The sequence below is a fragment of the Parasteatoda tepidariorum genome, chromosome 4, assembly GCF_043381705.1.
Source record: "Parasteatoda tepidariorum isolate YZ-2023 chromosome 4, CAS_Ptep_4.0, whole genome shotgun sequence".
NCBI classification, from domain to species: Eukaryota; Metazoa; Arthropoda; class Arachnida; order Araneae; family Theridiidae; genus Parasteatoda; species Parasteatoda tepidariorum.
This window is the reverse complement of record NC_092207.1, coordinates 89,500,558-89,520,294: the sequence shown is the minus strand read 5'-3', so window position 1 is coordinate 89,520,294 and position 19,737 is coordinate 89,500,558. Positions and strand designations below refer to the sequence as shown.

The following is a 19,737-nucleotide window of genomic DNA, read 5'->3' as shown; positions in this document are numbered from 1 at the left end:
AAATAATTAGTTTAAAGAAGTTTCCTAGTGTACATAAGAATTGTTTGAGAACAAAAAAAATAAAGAAATAAAATTCTTTCTCTTCTTTCAATACTTAATTACGCACCTATTCTTGGCCAAACTAATTTTGATTCAATTTTATTTTATTTTATCGCACAACTTAGTATGAAGAAAAAAAAAGAAAAAGACTCGTCTTTTTTTCACTCATTAAATTTAAAATACCGAGGAAAACTACGCAAAGTTTATGTGGTTAATTCGACGCCTCTGTAGCTTTGAATAATAATAGTTCTGGTTTTTTCAAGATTAATAACATTCTATTTAATAACATAACATCAATGAATCATAACATCATTCAAATATTTTGCTGCGTGGTGCTGAAGGAAATTCCTTTCAATAAATTAGAAATTTTAATATGGACCATATTATTTATTTTTGAAGTTGAACCCTATTATTGTACTTTTAAACTTCATGACATGATACAATGGTCAAACTTAAACAGAACTACCTTAATTTAATCAATTTGCCGCCTTAATAATGTTGCATGAAAAACGAATTATGGTTCAAACATGATTTGATTTTCCTGAGAATGCTTAGGTTATAAAAAGTGAAGTTCACAAATTTTACAAAGCTAACTTATATTTTAAAATCACAGTTTTGGCTTCTAAAATAGCTTTAATTCCTTATCGATAAAAATGCTGCATACGAATATTATCCTAAATGATATTAAGAAAATTATAAATAATAAAGATAAAGAAAAAAAGAAAAAAGACATTTTTTGTTGATCAACACGGATCAGTGAACGCAAAAATGACAACAGTTTCACAACCTAATGCTGCTGCTGAGACAGGTGACTCATTTTCTAGTTGTTACATTTCTTCCTAAAACCACTAGATGCTATTTCACTTCAAAATAAGTCTGTATCACAAAGTCACACGATTGTACGTTAATTCAAATTTATGATTATTTTAGATTACTATTGTCTATATAAAACTGCAACTTAAAACTCAAAATTGTAATACCGATTATAAGTAAACTTATCTTTAGTATATTTATTTCAAATAAATACAACATAAAATAAGATATCAATCATACAACCGAGCAATTAAAAGTTCCATCTTATGAACTCCATCCGTTTCTGCAGGAAATGCTTGAAGTGTCAATAATCCTATAATGACAGTATTCAGAATAATAGATTTGATCTTTAGTGTCTGTAAACATTCTACAGTGCTGTTTGATCAAAATTTCTTGATCCCCTTCTGACAATAATCTGTGAAGAATTGATTAAAATGGTCTTACAACTGAAACTATCTCACCTGATGATATTGTTAATCTAAAATGTATACAATCCCAGAGAGACCGTCCAAAGGATTAATTATGATGGCATTCTTGGGAGTAAACAGACAAATTATAATTCAGCAGATAATCGAAGAATAGTTGTTTCGTATGATGTTTAATATTTAGTACCACAATGCAGAAAGTTCAAACAATGACGTTTCTTATCCATAATGCCATTACATGAGTTTCTCTTGATAATTTTGTAACTTGCTTATAAAATGTTTTATATTTTTGTAGAAATATTTTGGGAAAAAAACATTTACAACAACGAATTTGAGGAAATTTTCGTTTAATTATTTGCATGACTTTTGAAAATAAAAGGTGAATAACCTTTTCATTAGAATTTAATTAATTATTATACATATAGACTAATAAACGCTCTTAATAACTAATAGATTTACTTTTTTTAACATGGGATAAAAACTTAATTGTTTTTTACCATGCCACTCATCTCAATATTTTGCATAAATGAATTTTCAAGAGAAAGAAAAGATAAAAAAGATAAATACTTCTCAGGTCAGAGGTTACCAAACGCGTCCAGTCTGCGGCAGAAGGACAACTCCCTCTATTTACTCAATTATTACCCAAAAATTCTTTATTAATTATAATTACAGTAATTATCTATAAGCAATTAATTATATATAAGTTCAAAATGTGGAGAAAACATGGAAAAAATTACAGAATAATGAAAGAAGGGGGAAGAAGAAAAATAATAATAAAAATAACAAAAAACTGGAGGAAATAAAAGAGAAAAAAATTAATAAAATAGTTTTTTATTCATTTTTCCCTTTTTTCGGAGGGTTTTTTTTCTTCAATTTTTTGTTATTTTTATTGCTTTTTTTCCTTCCCCCCCCCCTTTTTTTTTTCGTTGCTCTGTAATTTTTTCCATGTTTTCTCTACATTTTGAACTTATGAGTTCTATTTACTTGCAGCTTATGCACAGTAAATAAAACTTATTGTTCTTCTTAATTTCCTTTTTGGATTTATTTATTATGGTATATATATATATATATATATATTATATATAAGTTTAAAATGAAGAATAAAACAAAGAAAAATTATAGACATATGAAAAAAAAGGGGGGGAAATAATAAGTAAANATATATATATATATATATATATATATATATATATATATATATTTTCTAAATGTTATTCCTTTTCAATGTTAAAATTTGGCTCAACCGTCTAGTTAATAAATAAGAAGGGAAATCAATAAGTTTCTATAATTAGATCCTACGTCCGTACAATTTTCAACATCATTTATATAATGCACAATTAATAATTTTTCTTATTTCTTCGGTAATGACTAATGGAATAAAATTTATGTGTGGCTACAAAGTGATTGCAACTTACAGAGCTTGAGAAATCAGATTTGCTTCAATATTTGATTAATTCCTTTTTCGCAACATTAAACGCAAAAATACAAATTATTTTAAAAATATTGATTGATTAAAACAAACTATTTTTTTTTTAAAAATTTGCTTTCCATTTTGAAATTTAATAATTTGTAAATTAGTATATGTGTGCTTCTATAAAAGCTCATCTGAACGGCCAAAATGAGATGCATCTTTGGGAATACACAGTGTTGATAAAAAAAATAGTGTTTATCTGGTTACTGACAGGTTTTTAACTTTCTCAGGTTTTAACATACTTTTAACAGGTATTATAACTTATCCATACACAGCACAAGTATCATCAGCAGCTTTTGAAGTTTCTTTTTCTAATATCAAAAAGATGAAAATGTCGAAAATTAAGATTTTCTCAACTTGCCATTCTATTTTAAACAATCTCATCAAATCGAACAATAAAAGCTTATAATTCATTAAAGCAAAACAATCTATTTCAAATTACCTGAAACATTATGTCGAAACTAAGTAATGACAAGCGTTATGTTAAAATTTTTAAAAAAAGGACGGAAAGCTTTGTATTAAACTTAAAATTAATATTATAAAAGCAAAAAAAAACTGAAAACAGATAATCTTATTTCCTACTGTTGAAACATAATTTTTTTTCAGCCCATGTTTAAGTAATTCCTGTAATGGCTGCACAAGAGAAACTTGGCATTTCAGGTAACATACTTCGAACTATCAACACAACTATGACGTCAAAACGTGACGTATAAAGTCATCCATGCTTGATACATGGAAAATCGTCTGCTCCGATGTGACAAAGCATTTTGTTAGTTAGAAAAAAATAGCGTTTTCCAGGTTAGTGAATGGTTTATAACTTCAGACCTACAGTTTACTCAATCAGAGAATGCTTTCCGAATTCTGTAAAATCAATATTTGCATGCAGTATGGAGAAGTTTCTATCTTAACGACTAGATTTCATCAATTGTTATTCGACTTAGAAGAAAGGTAACTCTAAACCAATATGTTTATTCGTTGATATGAAAATCAATGGCTCTGAAAATGCATTTGCGAAAAATAAACCGTGGTTTGGCTACAGTCTTATAAATTTGCTCTGAAAAATTATTTTAAAGAAAATACTTTAGATTATATTCAATTTTCTCCTTTTAATATAAATTTTTATCTAGCTTTCCCAATCATGGAATGGTTTTTGAATTCTGTTAAATCCATATTTGCATACAATATTTTAGACATTTCAGTTCTGAAGACTCGATTTTTATCATATGTTATTCGACTTTTAAGAAAGTAAACTAAAATCAATATTTTTATTCAATGATATCAAAATCAATGGCTCTGAAAATACACTTACGGAAAAGGTAACAATTTTCTGACTAGACTAATAAATTTGCTTAAAAGCTGTTTTAAATAATTCAAATTTATTTTAAAGAACTTTGGATCAATTCCAGATATCTCTGATCTCTTTAAATAGTTTTTAGAATATTACAGTAAATACTTCTGACTATCAATAATAGCAAAATTTTAGAAACGTCGCAATTCTGAAAAAATCAAAAATAATGCAATGTAATCTTAATCGTATTGAAAATGTGTAATTAGTGTTCCATAAGTAGTTTAAGAATTATAAGTCTCATTATAATATGTTAGCAGTTTTCTAAATTTATTATAAATAATATCATTTACTTAATTCGTTTGCAATATAATACAAAGATATGCAAGGCGACCAGCTGTATTATTCTCTCAAATTATGGTAGAAGCTTAATCTGAGTTTTCAAAGAATATTTCCTCTTTTTATGCAATATCTAAGATTAAAAGAATTTAATGTTTCGTGTTGTAATTCGTAGCAATATGTAATTATTTATTCGAAAAAAAGACATCATTTTTAAAAATTTCTGTTCTGAAAACTGTGATCAAAAACTCAAATTGTATACAAACTGTGAATTGCATTTACAACAATGATATCAAATTCCAAAAATGCCAAAGAAAAATTCGAAATATTTCAAGCCGCGAATTGAATTAGATTAGTTAAGATTTCATTGAAACCGATTGCATTAAAATTAAAATTCCTTCACAATGTTAGTGTAATATCAATCAAAGTAATGAAATCGATATCATGGATTTCGTGCGCTATTAAATTGTAATTAAACCGAGCTGTTTGAGTGAACAAAATTCAATTTTAAAAATCTAAACAAACATCTCTTTGAATAAGTAACAGAGTATTAAAATGGCTGATATAAATCAAACACAGAAATCTATAAATAGAAGCACTGATACAAGAATTTAAGCACCTCCTTCGACCGGAAATAATTGATTTTGTTGCATTGACCGAAACCGGAAAATTAGAAAATCTTCATCACTAAGTAGTTTCTACCTTTAATACCTAAAAGTAGTTCTTCATTCGAAAAATCCTCTCCAAAGTATTGAATAATGTTCCTCCCGACACCCCCTTCCAGGAAGTAGAAGAATCCAGCGCGAGTTCCAAAAGAATGATCAGGGGTTTCAGATCGATCCTCGCCGAAAGCCATGAGGGCGCTAGTGAGGCCTAATCTTGCTGCATCTTCCCTCACAAAGCACCCCGGTTAGGCACAGAGCCAATACTCAAATACTAAGGTTTCCTTAAACTCCAGGATCCCGCTGCTCTCTCATCTATTGCATCTTCGCATCACCTGCTCCTCCGCATCCAGAAGGATTGCGGGAAGAAGAGCATCCTACTTCCCACGCTTCCATCCGGAAGAGGAATTAGGGGAGGTGATTGATTCGGTGGTCGTGATATTCAGAGGTGATCAAATTTAATGTCAATTTGTAGTAAAGACAAGTGTGAAAAACTATAAACTCTCAAACTATAAATAAATTAGTTTATCCAACTCTGCACTCACAATTAACACTTTTTATTTTATTTGTCAACTTGCCAACTTAGGAGTCTGCAAATTTAGTTTGCACCGCAGATCTGTGTTTTTTTTATGAATCGCAAAGCTAATCCATCAGAAAGGCTCGTTAAATGCATGCATTAACAAGTCATTAGCAAATTGGGATTATAGAATTTTTCATTTAAATTGTGAAGATATGAAAATTTCGGACATTTGTCTTTTAATCGTGTAAAAAGGATTGAAGTATTTTAATTGACTGTGCTTGAAGACAATCTCTAACAATGACTGAAGAAGGGACCTCAAAATTTGAGGTTACTCAGGCTAAGACCCCTGATGATTCTACTTTGAGTCCTATGTCTCCAACATCCTATACATTGAGTGACAATGACAGGACTACTGATCGACTTTTACCAGGTAAGAAATCATAAATTTTGTCGAAATTTCCCAATAAATTTTTAATTTAATAAACTATTATTAAGAGATTTTGATAGAATTACCTGATAATAACCTACATTTTTTGTAAAGCTATCTATATATCTTAATAGTATTAAAATTTTATTAATTAATAAATTCTAGTCATTTAAGCACTGAGAAAAAAATCATGGTCTAAGCTACCAGAATAAGGTAAAATTTTGCTCTTGGATCTATGAGAGCACCAAAACGCTCAGTAATTTTACTAAAGCGCTTTGGTAATGATTTTGGTAAAATTAATTATAAAATATGATTTTATAATGTGTTTTGAATTTTTTATTAAATGTGTGGTAATAAGAACAATAATTTCGAAAATTGAAATTTTCGACAAAACCGTTTTCATATGAACGGAAAAAATTATGAAGTGAATGGTTTAAATAACATGCACATTGGTATTTTTGCTTTTTTGAAATAATAATGTTTTTCTTTTAACAGAAATACCATTCTCATACAGTATGGTAATTTTACCAGAATTTGTTTTTTCCGTGCGTTGCATTGTTTTCTTTAACAAAAGCTATTATGCTAAAAAGACTATTATTTTTTATATGTTAATTTTTTAAGCTTACCAATCACAAACTTATTGCACTTAACTCTTGGATAACTTTTGGATTTAAAATGTCATACTTTAAACAGTTTTTAACTCTAGATAAATTGACAAATAAAAATGAGTTTTTAAATATTTGGTGGAAGTTTAACATAAGTGTTATGCATCACTTTTCTCATTGAAAATTTTTATTTAACATACAGCAAGTAAGCAATGTTTAATATTTATGATAATAAAAAGCAAATTCTAATTCGATTAAAATTTCTGTAAAAGATATTGAAAATATACAAGGTAAATGTTGGTTTTTGAAAGACACGTTAAATATTTATTTGATAATATAATACAGTTTTACTTTTTAAGTACGGTAACAATTAATAAAAAACTCTGCATTATTTATTATCTTCTTCTTTCGGCACGACAGCCCTTTGTGGGCCCGAGTCTTCCCAAGAACCTTCCTCCATTCTGCTCAGTTCTTTGCAATTGTTCTCCAGTTATTAATCCTTAGGATTCTGAAATCCTCTTACCCACAGTCAAGTCATCGGAACTTATCTCTAACTCTAGTTCCCATTGGTTTGTAATTGAAGATCTTAAATATTAAGGAGGAAGGGCCCATTCGACAGATGTGACGTGCAAGTTTTAGGCGACTTATTTTGACGTATTTGTTGATATTAGCTTCATTGAATAATTATTTATTTTAGTTGTTAATTTAATCATTCTTATGACTTTCATAAGATTAACCGAATGACATTTTATTTGTAGCAAAAACAAAGTTTAAAAAATTTGTCTTTTTCTTCCGTTTGTAATGTCGAATTTCTAATATTGTTTGTTTTTACATTTTTATTTTTATTTGCTTTTACTGCAAACTGTTATAAAACTTGATCGAATTACATTTTTGTTTCATTATTTTTAGAATATGAATAGCTTCCTTTAATTTAAATGTTATTTAAAAATTTCTGCGAAAAAATTTTGTTTAAAATGAAATTGAAACTTTGGATATAGTTTTGAACAATCCCTAATTTAATTTAGTTCCCAAACTTGTATATAAGTAGAGATTTTACTTGAAAAAATTGAGAACGATCAAAAAATTGAATTATCAAAAATTTTATTTTTATGAATATTTTATTTACTTATGAAATTGAAATCGTTCTGAATTAATTATGATGATTTTTTTTATAAGAAATTCTATTTTTTCCTCTTACCATAAAAATTATTAAAAGAGTTTTTTTAATTACAGTTTCAATTAAAAACATTTTATAGAACACAATCTTGACAAAAGCTTCCATTTTCCAAGTTACTTAGCAGTCAATATTTACCAAATGCTCAAAAATATGCATATAATACTCATAAAACTATCTCATGTTTGAAGTTGAAAATAGCGTTACCTATACATTTTCAATATTTAGAGTAATGAAAAGCAAGAGGTGGTGCCTGCTTTTGAATGTTTAATTTCAATCATTCTGTTACACTCATATTAAAACTCTTATGCAAGTTACTTTAGAATATTGTTTCTTAATTTTTTGTTGTTCTTCAACATTCCCCTTGAGTTATTAAGATTGATTCCGAAAACGCGAAGATTTGATTATTAGATCAAAATTTATTCAGGGTGGTCCGTTTTTTCTTCTTTTTTTTGCGCACTGTACAATATTTCTTAGTGCAATGTGAGCATACGCTACTAGTTACTGATCACTAATTTTGACGTTAAATTTTTTAAATTTTTTTAACGACTTTAACTATTGTGGAATACAAAATTATTCATTGTACAAACAAAATGAACTTTAACTGGATAGAAGTATTTCAATGTTAAATTTTTAAAATGTAGAGTATATTATTGTGTATTATTCAAAAGAAAAATGTTTAAGGAAGAGTTAAAAGATTAAATGTTTGTCTATTGCAAATATTATGAGGTATTATTCAAAGAAGGTATCTTATTGGTAAGAATGTAAAAATAAAAATTTAGCTATAATTATTTTATATCCGTTATATGTCCGTTTTTAATTTTGCGCACTGCACTTTACATGAAACATTGGGACTATGCGGTACAGAGAATGCACTTTGAGACAAAGGAAAAAGAGATAATCAGAAATACATTGACAAAAAAATTTGACATTCTTTACGAACGATTCTTATTTTTTTCCACAGTTTACGTTTTCAAAATTTATTTCTCTTTAACAAACCTTTTAACAACATTTCTATCACCAAAATAGTGTAATTTTATTACACTATTTCCATCCGGAAGACACGTGCCTAATTTATGAACTCATTCAGTCATATTTTCCGTTCTATGTAATGATGGTGCTTGATAGTGTCAGTTAATTAATAATTCAACCTATCAGTCTGGAAAAGATGAAAAAAAACCTCCCCGTCATATCAGAGTGGTTGTCTTGGATACGCGGAAACAAATCTGCAACTCTTAACATGGAAAGTGTGGTCAAGCGGATCTCGTCGACTGGTTGTGCCATTAGTCAATAATTGTAATATCAACTCATTTTGTATTCATATTAAAATTGAGAAGGTTAAAAAAACAAATGTGTTTATTTATAGCTTTTAAAAGATTAAGTTTGGGAATTATGTAGGTTTTTTCGTGATTTATTGAGCAATTTCTAAAATTATCATGGTAATGATTGAGAGAGTAAAGTTTTATTTAAAGAAAATAATACTAGCCTGTCAAAATTTAGCATGTTAAGCAGAAAGACTTGATTACAAATTGAATTAAATATTTTTCTGAAACCAAATGAAAGGTTTTTCAAAACTTTGACATTTTACATTAAGAAAGACACTGCTTCATAATATCGCTGATATGTTATCGCTGATATGACTAGTATCAATATTTATCCAAAAAAAATTCTATTATTCAAAATCTAAAGATTTGTTGCGAAAAGTTTACACAGAGGGAAAAATAAAAATCTGAATAACAATTTTATCATAAAAAATAATTAAATACAAAATTTCTCATACACAAGAAAAAACAACCGAAAAATAAAAAAAAATAATAATAAAATGAAAATAATAATTAAATAAAAATAGTCATTAACTTTTATTTTATTTTAAAATATGCAAACTTTCGTGTTAGTATCAATGAAATAGTAATGAAGTTTTTTAAGAATTTATTATTATTCAATTTTTATCAAATGACAGCTTTGTTTAGAGGTTCAATACTTGAACAGAGACTTTCCCAAATAAAGGAACTAACTAGTCCCAGCAAAAAGGTCAAATAATTTTTAATTATTACAATAATAATTTCAATTTAGTAATAATTCCATTTAATCAAATAACTATATAGTCGTAAATACAATTGTATTCTTAATTTTTCTTGAATAATTTAATAAGATTTCGATTTTGTTATCATATAAGGCAAATCAAACCTTATTGCGCCAACTTGAAAAGATATTCTGTACTCTAGTTAAGCTTATTAAATAATGTAATAAACTATGTCACCCACAAAAAATCAGACGCTGGACTTTATTAAATCAGAAATGAAGAAGACCCAGAAATTTATTAAATCAGAAATGAAGGAAATAAAGGCATACTAATTTCCCATTTATTACCCCTCGAGCATTGACAGTTTTAATTAAGCTTAATTTTCTTAAAACCATTTTTCATCTTTTTCAAAATGCAGTATTAGAGCCGTGGAGTGACTCAGGGGATAGAGAGTTCGTCATTCAATGAGCTGAACCGGGCTCGAAACCCAGCGATGTCTGGTTGATGCGAATTCAGCACCCGGCATACACCGACCACAGTGCTGACGAAAAATATCTTTAGTGGTAGACGGATCATGGCTTAGACTCTCCTTGTCATCTGACTAAGAGAGGTTTCCGTGGTTTTCCTCCCCATGTAACACAAATGCGGGTTAATTCCATCAAAAAAGTCCTCCGCGAAGGCAAATTTTTCCCAATGCTTGATCCAGGAGTTCTCTTGTCTTCTCGATTGGGTTCAAAACTACAAGGATACGGAGTTGAACATTGGTAGTCGTAAACTAAAAATTCGGTCGGCTGTTCATCGATCGTTATANAAACAACTGGAAAATAAAAATAATAATAATAAAATAAAAATAATAAAATAAAAATAGTCATTAACTTTAATTTTATTTTAAAATATGCTAAATTTCGTGTTAGTACCAATGATATAGTAATGAAGTTTTTTAAGAATTTATTATTATTCAATTTTTATCAAATGTCAGCTTTGCTTAAAGGTTCGATACTTGAACAGAGACTTTCGCAAATAAAGGAACTAACTAGTCTAGCAAAAAGATCAAATAATTTTTAATTATTACAATAATAATTTCAATTTAGTTATAATTACATTTATTTAAATAAATATTTAATCGATTAAATACAATTGTATTCTTAATTTTCTTGATTAATTTAATGGGATTTCAATTTTGTTATCGTATAAGGCGAATCATACCTTATTGCGCCAACTTGGAAAGATATTATGTACTCTAGTTAAGCTTATTAGATAATGTTATAAAATATGCCAGCCACAAAAAAATCAGAAGCTGGATTTTCTTGAGGATTCCTTGAAATTTATTAATCGTGGTTCATGCTTTTCCTTTATTGTAAATGAAGGAAATAAAGGCATACTGATTTCCCATTTATTACTCCTCGAGCATTGACAGTTTTAATTAAGCTTAATTTTCTAAAAACCATTTTTCAACTTTTTCAAAATACAGTATTCGAACCGTGGAACGATTCAGGGGATAGAGAGTTCGCCATTCAATGAGCTGAACCGGGCTCGAAGCCCAGCAATGTCTGGTTGATGCGAATTCAGCACCCGGCATACACCGACCAAAGTGCTGACGAAAAATATCTTTAGTGGTAGACGGATCATGGCTTAGAGTCTCCTTGCCATCAGGCTAAGAGAGGTTTCCGTGGTTTTCCTCCCCATGTAACACAAATGCGGGTTAGTTCCATCAAAAAAGTCCTCCACGAAGGCAAATTTTTCCCAATTCTTGATCCAGGAGTTCTCTTGTCTTCTCGATTGGGTTCAAAACTACAAGGATACGGAGTTGAACATTGGTAGTCGTAAACTAAAAATTCGGTTGGCTGTTCATCGATGGTTATAAAAATAAGGCATTATTAAAGAAATTTCATATTTTGTAATAAAATGGCATTTAACTACAAAATGTTTATCTCTTTTATAAAAATTGAAATATAAAATGAGAGAGAAAATATTTGAATTTATTTTTTCCTTTTTAAAGGAAAAAAAGAGCGATATGTAATTAAAAGATATAAAAAGAATTTCCTAAGTATATCCCCGTGTTCTATTTCAAGGTTCCGAAAGTTCTGGCACACAAAAACCTTGAAAGAGCTACCGCAAGGGATGGGGAAACGTTTCGAAAACATTCTACGTCAACTAAACAAAAAGTGAATTGCTGGATGAGTTGTCTTCCCAAGAAATAAATAACACCACCAACAAAAAATGCAAGCAAGCAAAATAAATAACTGTACCCTTTAACAAGTATTTCCACCTGTGTTACTAGAGGAAAGACATTAGAGCGTGGTGAAGTGTAAATAAAAATGAAAAGAATGTTTTCAACAAGCATTATCTCTTCTTTAAAAGTGCTCTTAATTTTACAAGTCATTGTTTCAAGCCGTTTCGTTAGTATATTACATGAGATAGATAATTTACCAGATAAAAAAGAAAGTGAGTGCTAATAATCACGGAATTAGTAGATATTTTTAACCCGCATTGTTTCAGGCCTATCGTTTTTGTCAAAATTAAAATGGCTAAACAACAAAATGAAATATTTGTTGGTATATATCAAGCATAAATCCGAAAAAGCCTATTAACTGATTAATTTATAGCGTGACAATTATTGTGTAAAGTGAGCAAAAAACAAGGCACCTGAATAATATATGGCGTAGTCATTGGATTTTAACGTTCTAAATGCATAAATTCGAATGTCTCATCTTATAACTAAGTTGAAAAAGAAAACATCGTAAGTGCTCCACGATAGATTTTGGAGGAAGGGGCATGACAACTATTTTCTTTCCTATGCTAATATCCTTAACGCTAAATTAGAATTTAAGAAAGCTGATAAAAAATTATGTTTGAAAAAAATTGCAATATGTATTTATTATACACAGTAAAAAATTCCGGATCAAATTGCGGTATAAAGTATAGGTATTTTGGGTGCATCATCTGTAAAATCCCTTTTATCGTAAAATCCATTTTTACCATTGTAATATAATACCGTAATTTTTACAGTTATATTCATTATTATTATTACTCTTATATAGTAATATTTAGTGATTTCACAGTATTTATTACCATAAAAATTACAGTTTATGAGATTTTTTGTTCCGTAACATGCTTTGGTAAAAATGAATTTTACTGCATCGGAACTTTGCCGGTTATTTTTTACCATTTGATTCGAAATTTTTACAGTATAAGAAAATGCCAGATATATATAAACTTCAATTTCGTATTTTTTGTAACTTATTTTCAATTTTTTTTGCACATCGGGAAGAATTTGTTATTTCAATTAAATTAAATAAATAAATAGAAATAAATTGCTAAATAGTCTGTGCACTCGGTATTGTGTTTAAAGTTGCATAATCAGACACAAAAACGAGCATTATCTGTGTAATGTACCTAGTATTACTCTCCTTTTTTTCTTATTTCCACATATCTCGGAGATATTTAGGTGTATCAAAAAATTCATAATTATTAAACTATTTCCTCTATTATCTTATCTCGTTTATTATCTGACTCCTTTATTTATTTTATGCAAAATGTAATATTTTAAGGTCATTATCTATTTTTTATTTAATTAGAATTGAAAAATTTTTCTACTGTAAGGTAGTATACAAATCTACATCATTTTAAACTTTCCTTTTTTTATATAAAAAAAGCAAATTTTGAGCAGAATTGATTAAAGAGTTCTTGATAAACAAAAATTCAGAAGTACGTCATTTTTAAATTTCATTTCCTTTTTAAAAATAATTATTACGTTTAAGTTATGTACACGTAGCATTTGAAATTCGGTTGAAATTTTTACATATTACTGCACAAAATTACTATCTGTCAAATCATATGAGGATACCTGATCCATATAGCGAGTGATTTTAATAAAATCATGTAAAAAATATTCATATATTTCAATGCGGAATCAGCATCAAAATTGCATAGATTTTTGATATCATGCAAAAAGAAAAATAATTATTAAAATTACCGTAATTCATGGTAAAAACTTTTTTGATGGAAAAAAACTAATTCTGGTTATAAGTACTGAGCTTCTGACACCGATGTTCCAAAATATACAATAAATTTTAACATTTTCTACGGTAACGGCTTACCAAAAACTCTGATTTTCAAAATTATAGTTCTCATTACCACACATTAAGTAAAAAATGCAAAACTGAAAGTAAATTTAATCAAATAAATAGATTTTATGCCATGCTCTGAGATATTTTTTACCAAATGTTATCATGATACAAGTATCATGATAAAATTACCAAATTTTACCACATTTATCCAATTATAACGCCTTTTATAAAACAATATTTTAGTATTTATTTTATCAAATTGATATCCCAAGCACATCGGTAAAAAATTGTATTCGCATAGAATTATAAACACGGTTAATTTTACCGTATTCTGGTAGTTTTGACCATATTTTTTTCTCAGTGTACAATTATGAAAAAATTAAATCTCTAACGAATTTTTTATAACGAAACATTTATTTCTGAATTTATTTGTTTCAATTTTCATCCTACCTAGTTATATTTCCTTGATGAATTTAACGTATTATCTTTGCTTCTTATTATTAACTATCATAAAATTATGTATAATTTAAGTTTTGAATATGTGTTTATTACATTCTGGTATATTTTAATTTTGTTCTTGTGTTCTTGAATATTTTCTTTTCTATACTCTAAGACAAAAAATGCTAAAAAATCATGAGATTCGTTTTACCAAAACCTTCAAATCCTTAACATCTCCAAAATGAATCTGAGATTTATTGTAAAACAAACCTATGTTTAGGGCCACAAATAGCAGCAGAAATTGCTGTGTGGGTATTCATACTCCTTCAAATATGATGAATGATTCTCCAAAGTAAATTGACGTGCTGATGAATTCTCTATTCAGACGAATAATTCTTTTCATCATAAATCTCAACTGATGAAGATTTGACGCTCGCAATTTGATGCAGTGGGTGGAACAAGTCTATTAATAGTTTTTTGTGGGTTTTTCGAAAAGCTCTATTAAATCACATCACTAATCTAATTCTGAAATATTTATAATAGTAGAAAACACATTTGAATTAAGATGCAAATGGATCATTTTGTATTAAGTTTCAATTCATTGAAGCTTTACAAATCTCTTAAATATTTGTATGGAATAATCTAACTGAAGTGGAATTGAATGATGACTTAAAATATGAGATTGTATAAGAGTAATATGAACGTTCAAATCCTGTTTGAGAAACATTAAATAGTTGAATTTATATAAAGAATCCAACCCCTTGCTCTCTGCCCTTATTTAAGCTGCTTTTGGAGTTTCTTTCGTATTGCTTCAAATTTTTTCATAAATTAAGTTCTAAAAATGTGCAACAGACCCACCCCAATTTAATTTTTACACCTTATGATTTTAAACACACAAAACTAAAAATTTCATTGCTCTGAGTTTTCTCACAAGTCTTTTTTGTTCATGCATTAACTCATATCTTTTTTCTAACGTATATTAGCAAACATTAATAGAAACGAATGAAATATATTAGAAAATGAACAAAGAGGTAGCCCATCTTCGTTGATAAATCCCACCATTCTTCTTCGGTAATTATGAAGCATAATTGAAACTAAAATGTAACTCGAAATTATTATTGAACCTACATAATTTGATAAGTATAATTGAAACAAAAATATTTCTTGTATACACCTGAAAATATATTTCATTAAGAAATTTGAAACCATGTTTATTCAAAGCTTCATGCTCATGACTGCCAACTCCCTTGATATTTTAGTTGTTAATCGTAAAAGATATAGGAGCTATTTTTGTCACCGTGCACGAATATATATATATATATATAGATAGATAGATAGATATAGATATAGATATATATAAATATATATGTATTTATACGAGTGAAAAAATTATAGTTTTATACGTTTTCACACTGAAAAATTATNATATATATACATATATATATTATACACAATTATATATTAAATGTAAACAATGCTTATAAAATTCCGTTCGAAAATATTTTCAATCAATGCGTTATTTTTAATTATTATTTAATAGACTATTTACGATATTTTGAAATATCATATTTGAAACATTCCTTAAATTCATCGAATTTTTTTAATAAACACCATTTCTTAATAAACACTGTACATCAAAAATTCTTTAAGGCACAATTTCATCAGAATATTCCAAAAATATCATTTTCCTCAACGCAATTTATTATTTGATAATCAAGTTTTCCAATCAAAGCCAATACCCCACCCTCGAGCAAAATGAATGAATTAAAATCTCGAGTTTATAAATCCAAAATATTTACCAAAAGCTTTCGCTTAGAACACAAAGAATTCATCCTCTAATTATTCTCTCTACCACTTTCAGACAATTATTCCGTTCAGCAAAAGATAAATGCAGCAGACCGTTCAACTTTAACGATTTTAATTAGAACTGCTAACTTCGTCCAGCCGGTGATGCAGATGGGTTGTAGGGCCGTTTACTTTGACTTCTGCGTCATTTATAAACTCTAAGGGACTGACGCTGTTTAATGAGACTATGTATATAAGCTTCTAGCTCTGTTAAACCGCAGAGAATTCAGATAACCGTAAGATTTTCATGATTAGTTTGCAGAATTCAAACTAGTTTCTAGCTTAAGGACAGGGGAAATTGGGTGCCTAAAACATATACTTCGAAGTATCTTTTGCATAATGAGACAAATTCTTTGTAAAGATATTTGAATTTTGCTTCCCCGGTTTCAAATATATGCTTCATTAATATGTATGAAAACTTCTTTGAAAATATGGGTTCATAATCTCTTGTTAATTGTTAGCAGCTTACTTTGGATCGAAGTAAAATTGAAATTTCAGAATTTTTATTTTTTTGTTTCGTGCGAATAAGTTATTTTCTAGTTCTCAAATGGTTGGAGAAATGAAGCCCAAAATGATGAATCGAAATTCTTTGTTAACTAATCATTCATGGATTGTGTTTTATAATAACCATTCAAAATAGTTAGTTTTTGAACTCATGCCTAAAAAGAAGTAAAAAATAGACATATTGGGCTCATAAACTATTATTTGACTTAAAAAAATTTAAATGCTCTTGAAGTCTGGCGAATTACTACTGAGAAAAGGGGGTTAATTTGTTCCTTGTGAATATATTACTTTATGGTTCTCAAAAGGTTGGAGAAATGAGGCCCAAAATGATACATCAAAATTCTTTGTTAACTAAACACTCATGGTTCGTGTTTTATAAAAACCGTTCATTATACTTAGTTTTTGAACTCATGTTTAAAGCGAAGTCAAAATAGACACATTGGGTTCGCACACTATTATTTGAGTTTAAAAGAAAAATTCAACCAAAGTCTAATGAATTACTGCTGGGGAAATAGAACTAAAAACATCAAAACGCTTTTGATGACTAAAGAAAACAAAAAGGAATCAAAAGATTTTTGAAATTTTCATCGGAAAACCAAACTGTTTTTGAATTTTCAATCCTATATTCCTCACAAGTAATTTCACATATTCCGATAATACTTTTGCTTTTTCTGCCTTAAAATATTTATTTTGTTATATTTGATAACCATCGTAGAACTGATGACCCCATTCTGAGTTTACGACTACCAATGTTCAACTCTACAGCCTTGTAATTTTGAACCCAACGCAAAAGACAGGAGGATCAAGCGTTGGGACTTAATAACCATCGTGAAGGACTTTTTGATGGAACTAACCCTCCCTTGTGTTACATGGTGAGGAAAACCACGAAAACTTTCCGCGGTTAGTATAATTTTCTGAGTATCGGTCTACCATTGAGGATATTTTATGCCAAAGCTGTGGTTGGTGCGAGTTGGGAGCAGAATTCGTATCAAGCAACCACCACTGGGATTCGAATCTGGGTCACTTCATTGTCAGACAAATGCTCTATTGCCTAAGCCACCGTGGCTCTTTAGATATTATTTAACGATACTAATATTTTGTGTGTTTTCTATTTATTTTTTGAGAAGGGTTCGAAAAATATATTGTAAGGGTGATCATTACGGAGCTCCTTGCATGCACATCAATTGTTCATAACAGCGAAAATGATATTTTTTATGTCGAATTTTATTTTAAACGTGACATTTGTTCATAAGGTCAAAAAAGATTTAAGAATTATATCCTTATATTCTTAAAAGGAAAATTTCGACAACTACAAGTTTAGTTTAGTGCTGACATTGAAAGCCGTTAGGGAAAAAAAACAGTAAAATATTTCTTTATTTTCCCCTTAAGAGTATTCTGAAAGTAAATGAAAAGGCTTGGAAGAAATAGTGATTAGCAGCATTTTTTCAGAGTTTTTAAATAAAACTGTTTTAGTACTACTTGTATCTACTAGATATATGCTCAACACATAGAAATATCTTATTTCCTACGTAAAAAAATGTGATGTATTTCAGCAAAACCAATCATCAGAACTATTTGAAAGTGCGGCTTATTATTGTACGTAGATAATCATTAGAAGCCAGTTTTTAATAAGAGTCTGTCCGGGTTGTATGTATGACGATTTTGAATTTGTTATTGTGTTTAGGATAGAGCCGTGGTGGTTCAGGGGATAAAGCTTGCCTCTCAATGACCTGGATTCGTATCCTGACGATGATTTGTTGATACGAATTCCACGCCCGGATCGAACTGTTGGAAAATATCCTATGGGGAAGACGGATCGTGGGCTAGACTCCCCTTGCCGTCAAGCTTACCGTGGGAGGTTTTCGTTTTCTTTACTTTCCATGAAACGCAAATGTAGGTTAGTTCTATCAAAAAGTCCTCCACGAAGGCCAATTTCTCCTTATACTTAATTCAGGAGTTTCCTTGTCTTCTGGATTGGGTTCAAAATTACAAGCCTACGGGATTGGACACTGGTAGTCGTAAGCTCGAAATTGTCATCACCAAAACTAGACTATTCTAAAATTTACCGGGAAAAAAGAACTAAGTATAGCTGAAACCAAATCCTTTTATAGACCTATAGTTATTGATTCAACTTTTAAGCAATATGACCCTAAGCTTTGCTGCCCAAACCTGAGTAATTGAATACAAAAATAAGCTGTCAATAGAATTTAGGCTCATTAGAAATATCTGAAGTTTTATATTAGCGTTTTTTCATATTAGCATATTGGCGAAGTTTCGTATAAACCTCCCCCGAATTTTAGATTCTATTTGGAATTTACTGAGAGAGTAGGGGCATTTAGAGCAAAACGTACTCCATGCTAAAGGCAAGAGATATAATGTTTATGTAATTTTTTAGGCCGAATCGAATGAAATTACATCTAAGTCGACATATCTAAGAAAAGATTTAGGAAGTCATTTAAATTTTATGTCAAAGTAAAACTAATTCAAACTGATACGCACTTATGTGCTTGGCATTGCTATCCAGGCACATGAGGAATTGATTCCAATGTATTTTTAAATCAATCGATAGGAACACTTTAGCATCACTAGCAGTTTAAATGTTATAAAAGATTCGGGAATAAAAAGTACAGTAATATACTTCTTTACACTTACCTGCTTAAAAATTTTACGAATTTTGAAGACTTTAAAACTTTTATAATTCTCGTTTAAATACAAATTTTTATTAATGAAATTACAAACTTTAAAGGCGTTCAAAAACAATATCACTTTACCTTGCAATTTAATATAACTATTATAAATACTCCATTCGAAGCATTCATTCTATTTTTGTTATATCGAATATCCCTTAAACTAATGGGCAATTTCATCCTGAAACTTTTTAGTAAAATTCCGATAAACTACATTTTTTGAATGTTTAGTGTCGAATGTACTTTAGTTTAAAAGAACTTTATTTTTCTTGTTTCTTTTTCTCTTTTCATGAATGAATGTATTCTTATACCATTATTTTATCACATTAATATGAAGCAGAAATAGTTTGGAAATATTTTCTGAAATAACAAGATTTATTGTGAACGGAAGGGAGAAAATCTGAATGTTA

The 19,737-nt window shown here is 28.8% G+C and overlaps 1 protein-coding gene across 3 annotated transcripts in view; it reads left to right on the top strand.

The window, feature by feature from the left end:
- The window catches only part of LOC107456464 (solute carrier family 12 member 4), a 423,880-nt gene that overhangs the window by 290,171 nt on the left and 113,972 nt on the right, over positions 1-19,737 (top strand). Inside the window, exon 1 of one of the 3 annotated variants that reach the window (XM_043042832.2) lies at positions 5,206-5,984. The exons of the other annotated variants lie outside the window; for them this stretch is intronic. Within the exon in view, the coding sequence (XP_042898766.1) occupies positions 5,852-5,984 (133 nt within the window). The 5' untranslated portion in view covers positions 5,206-5,851. Of the gene's footprint in view, positions 1-5,205; positions 5,985-19,737 lie in introns of those variants that run through there. 3 annotated transcript variants of the gene reach the window in all.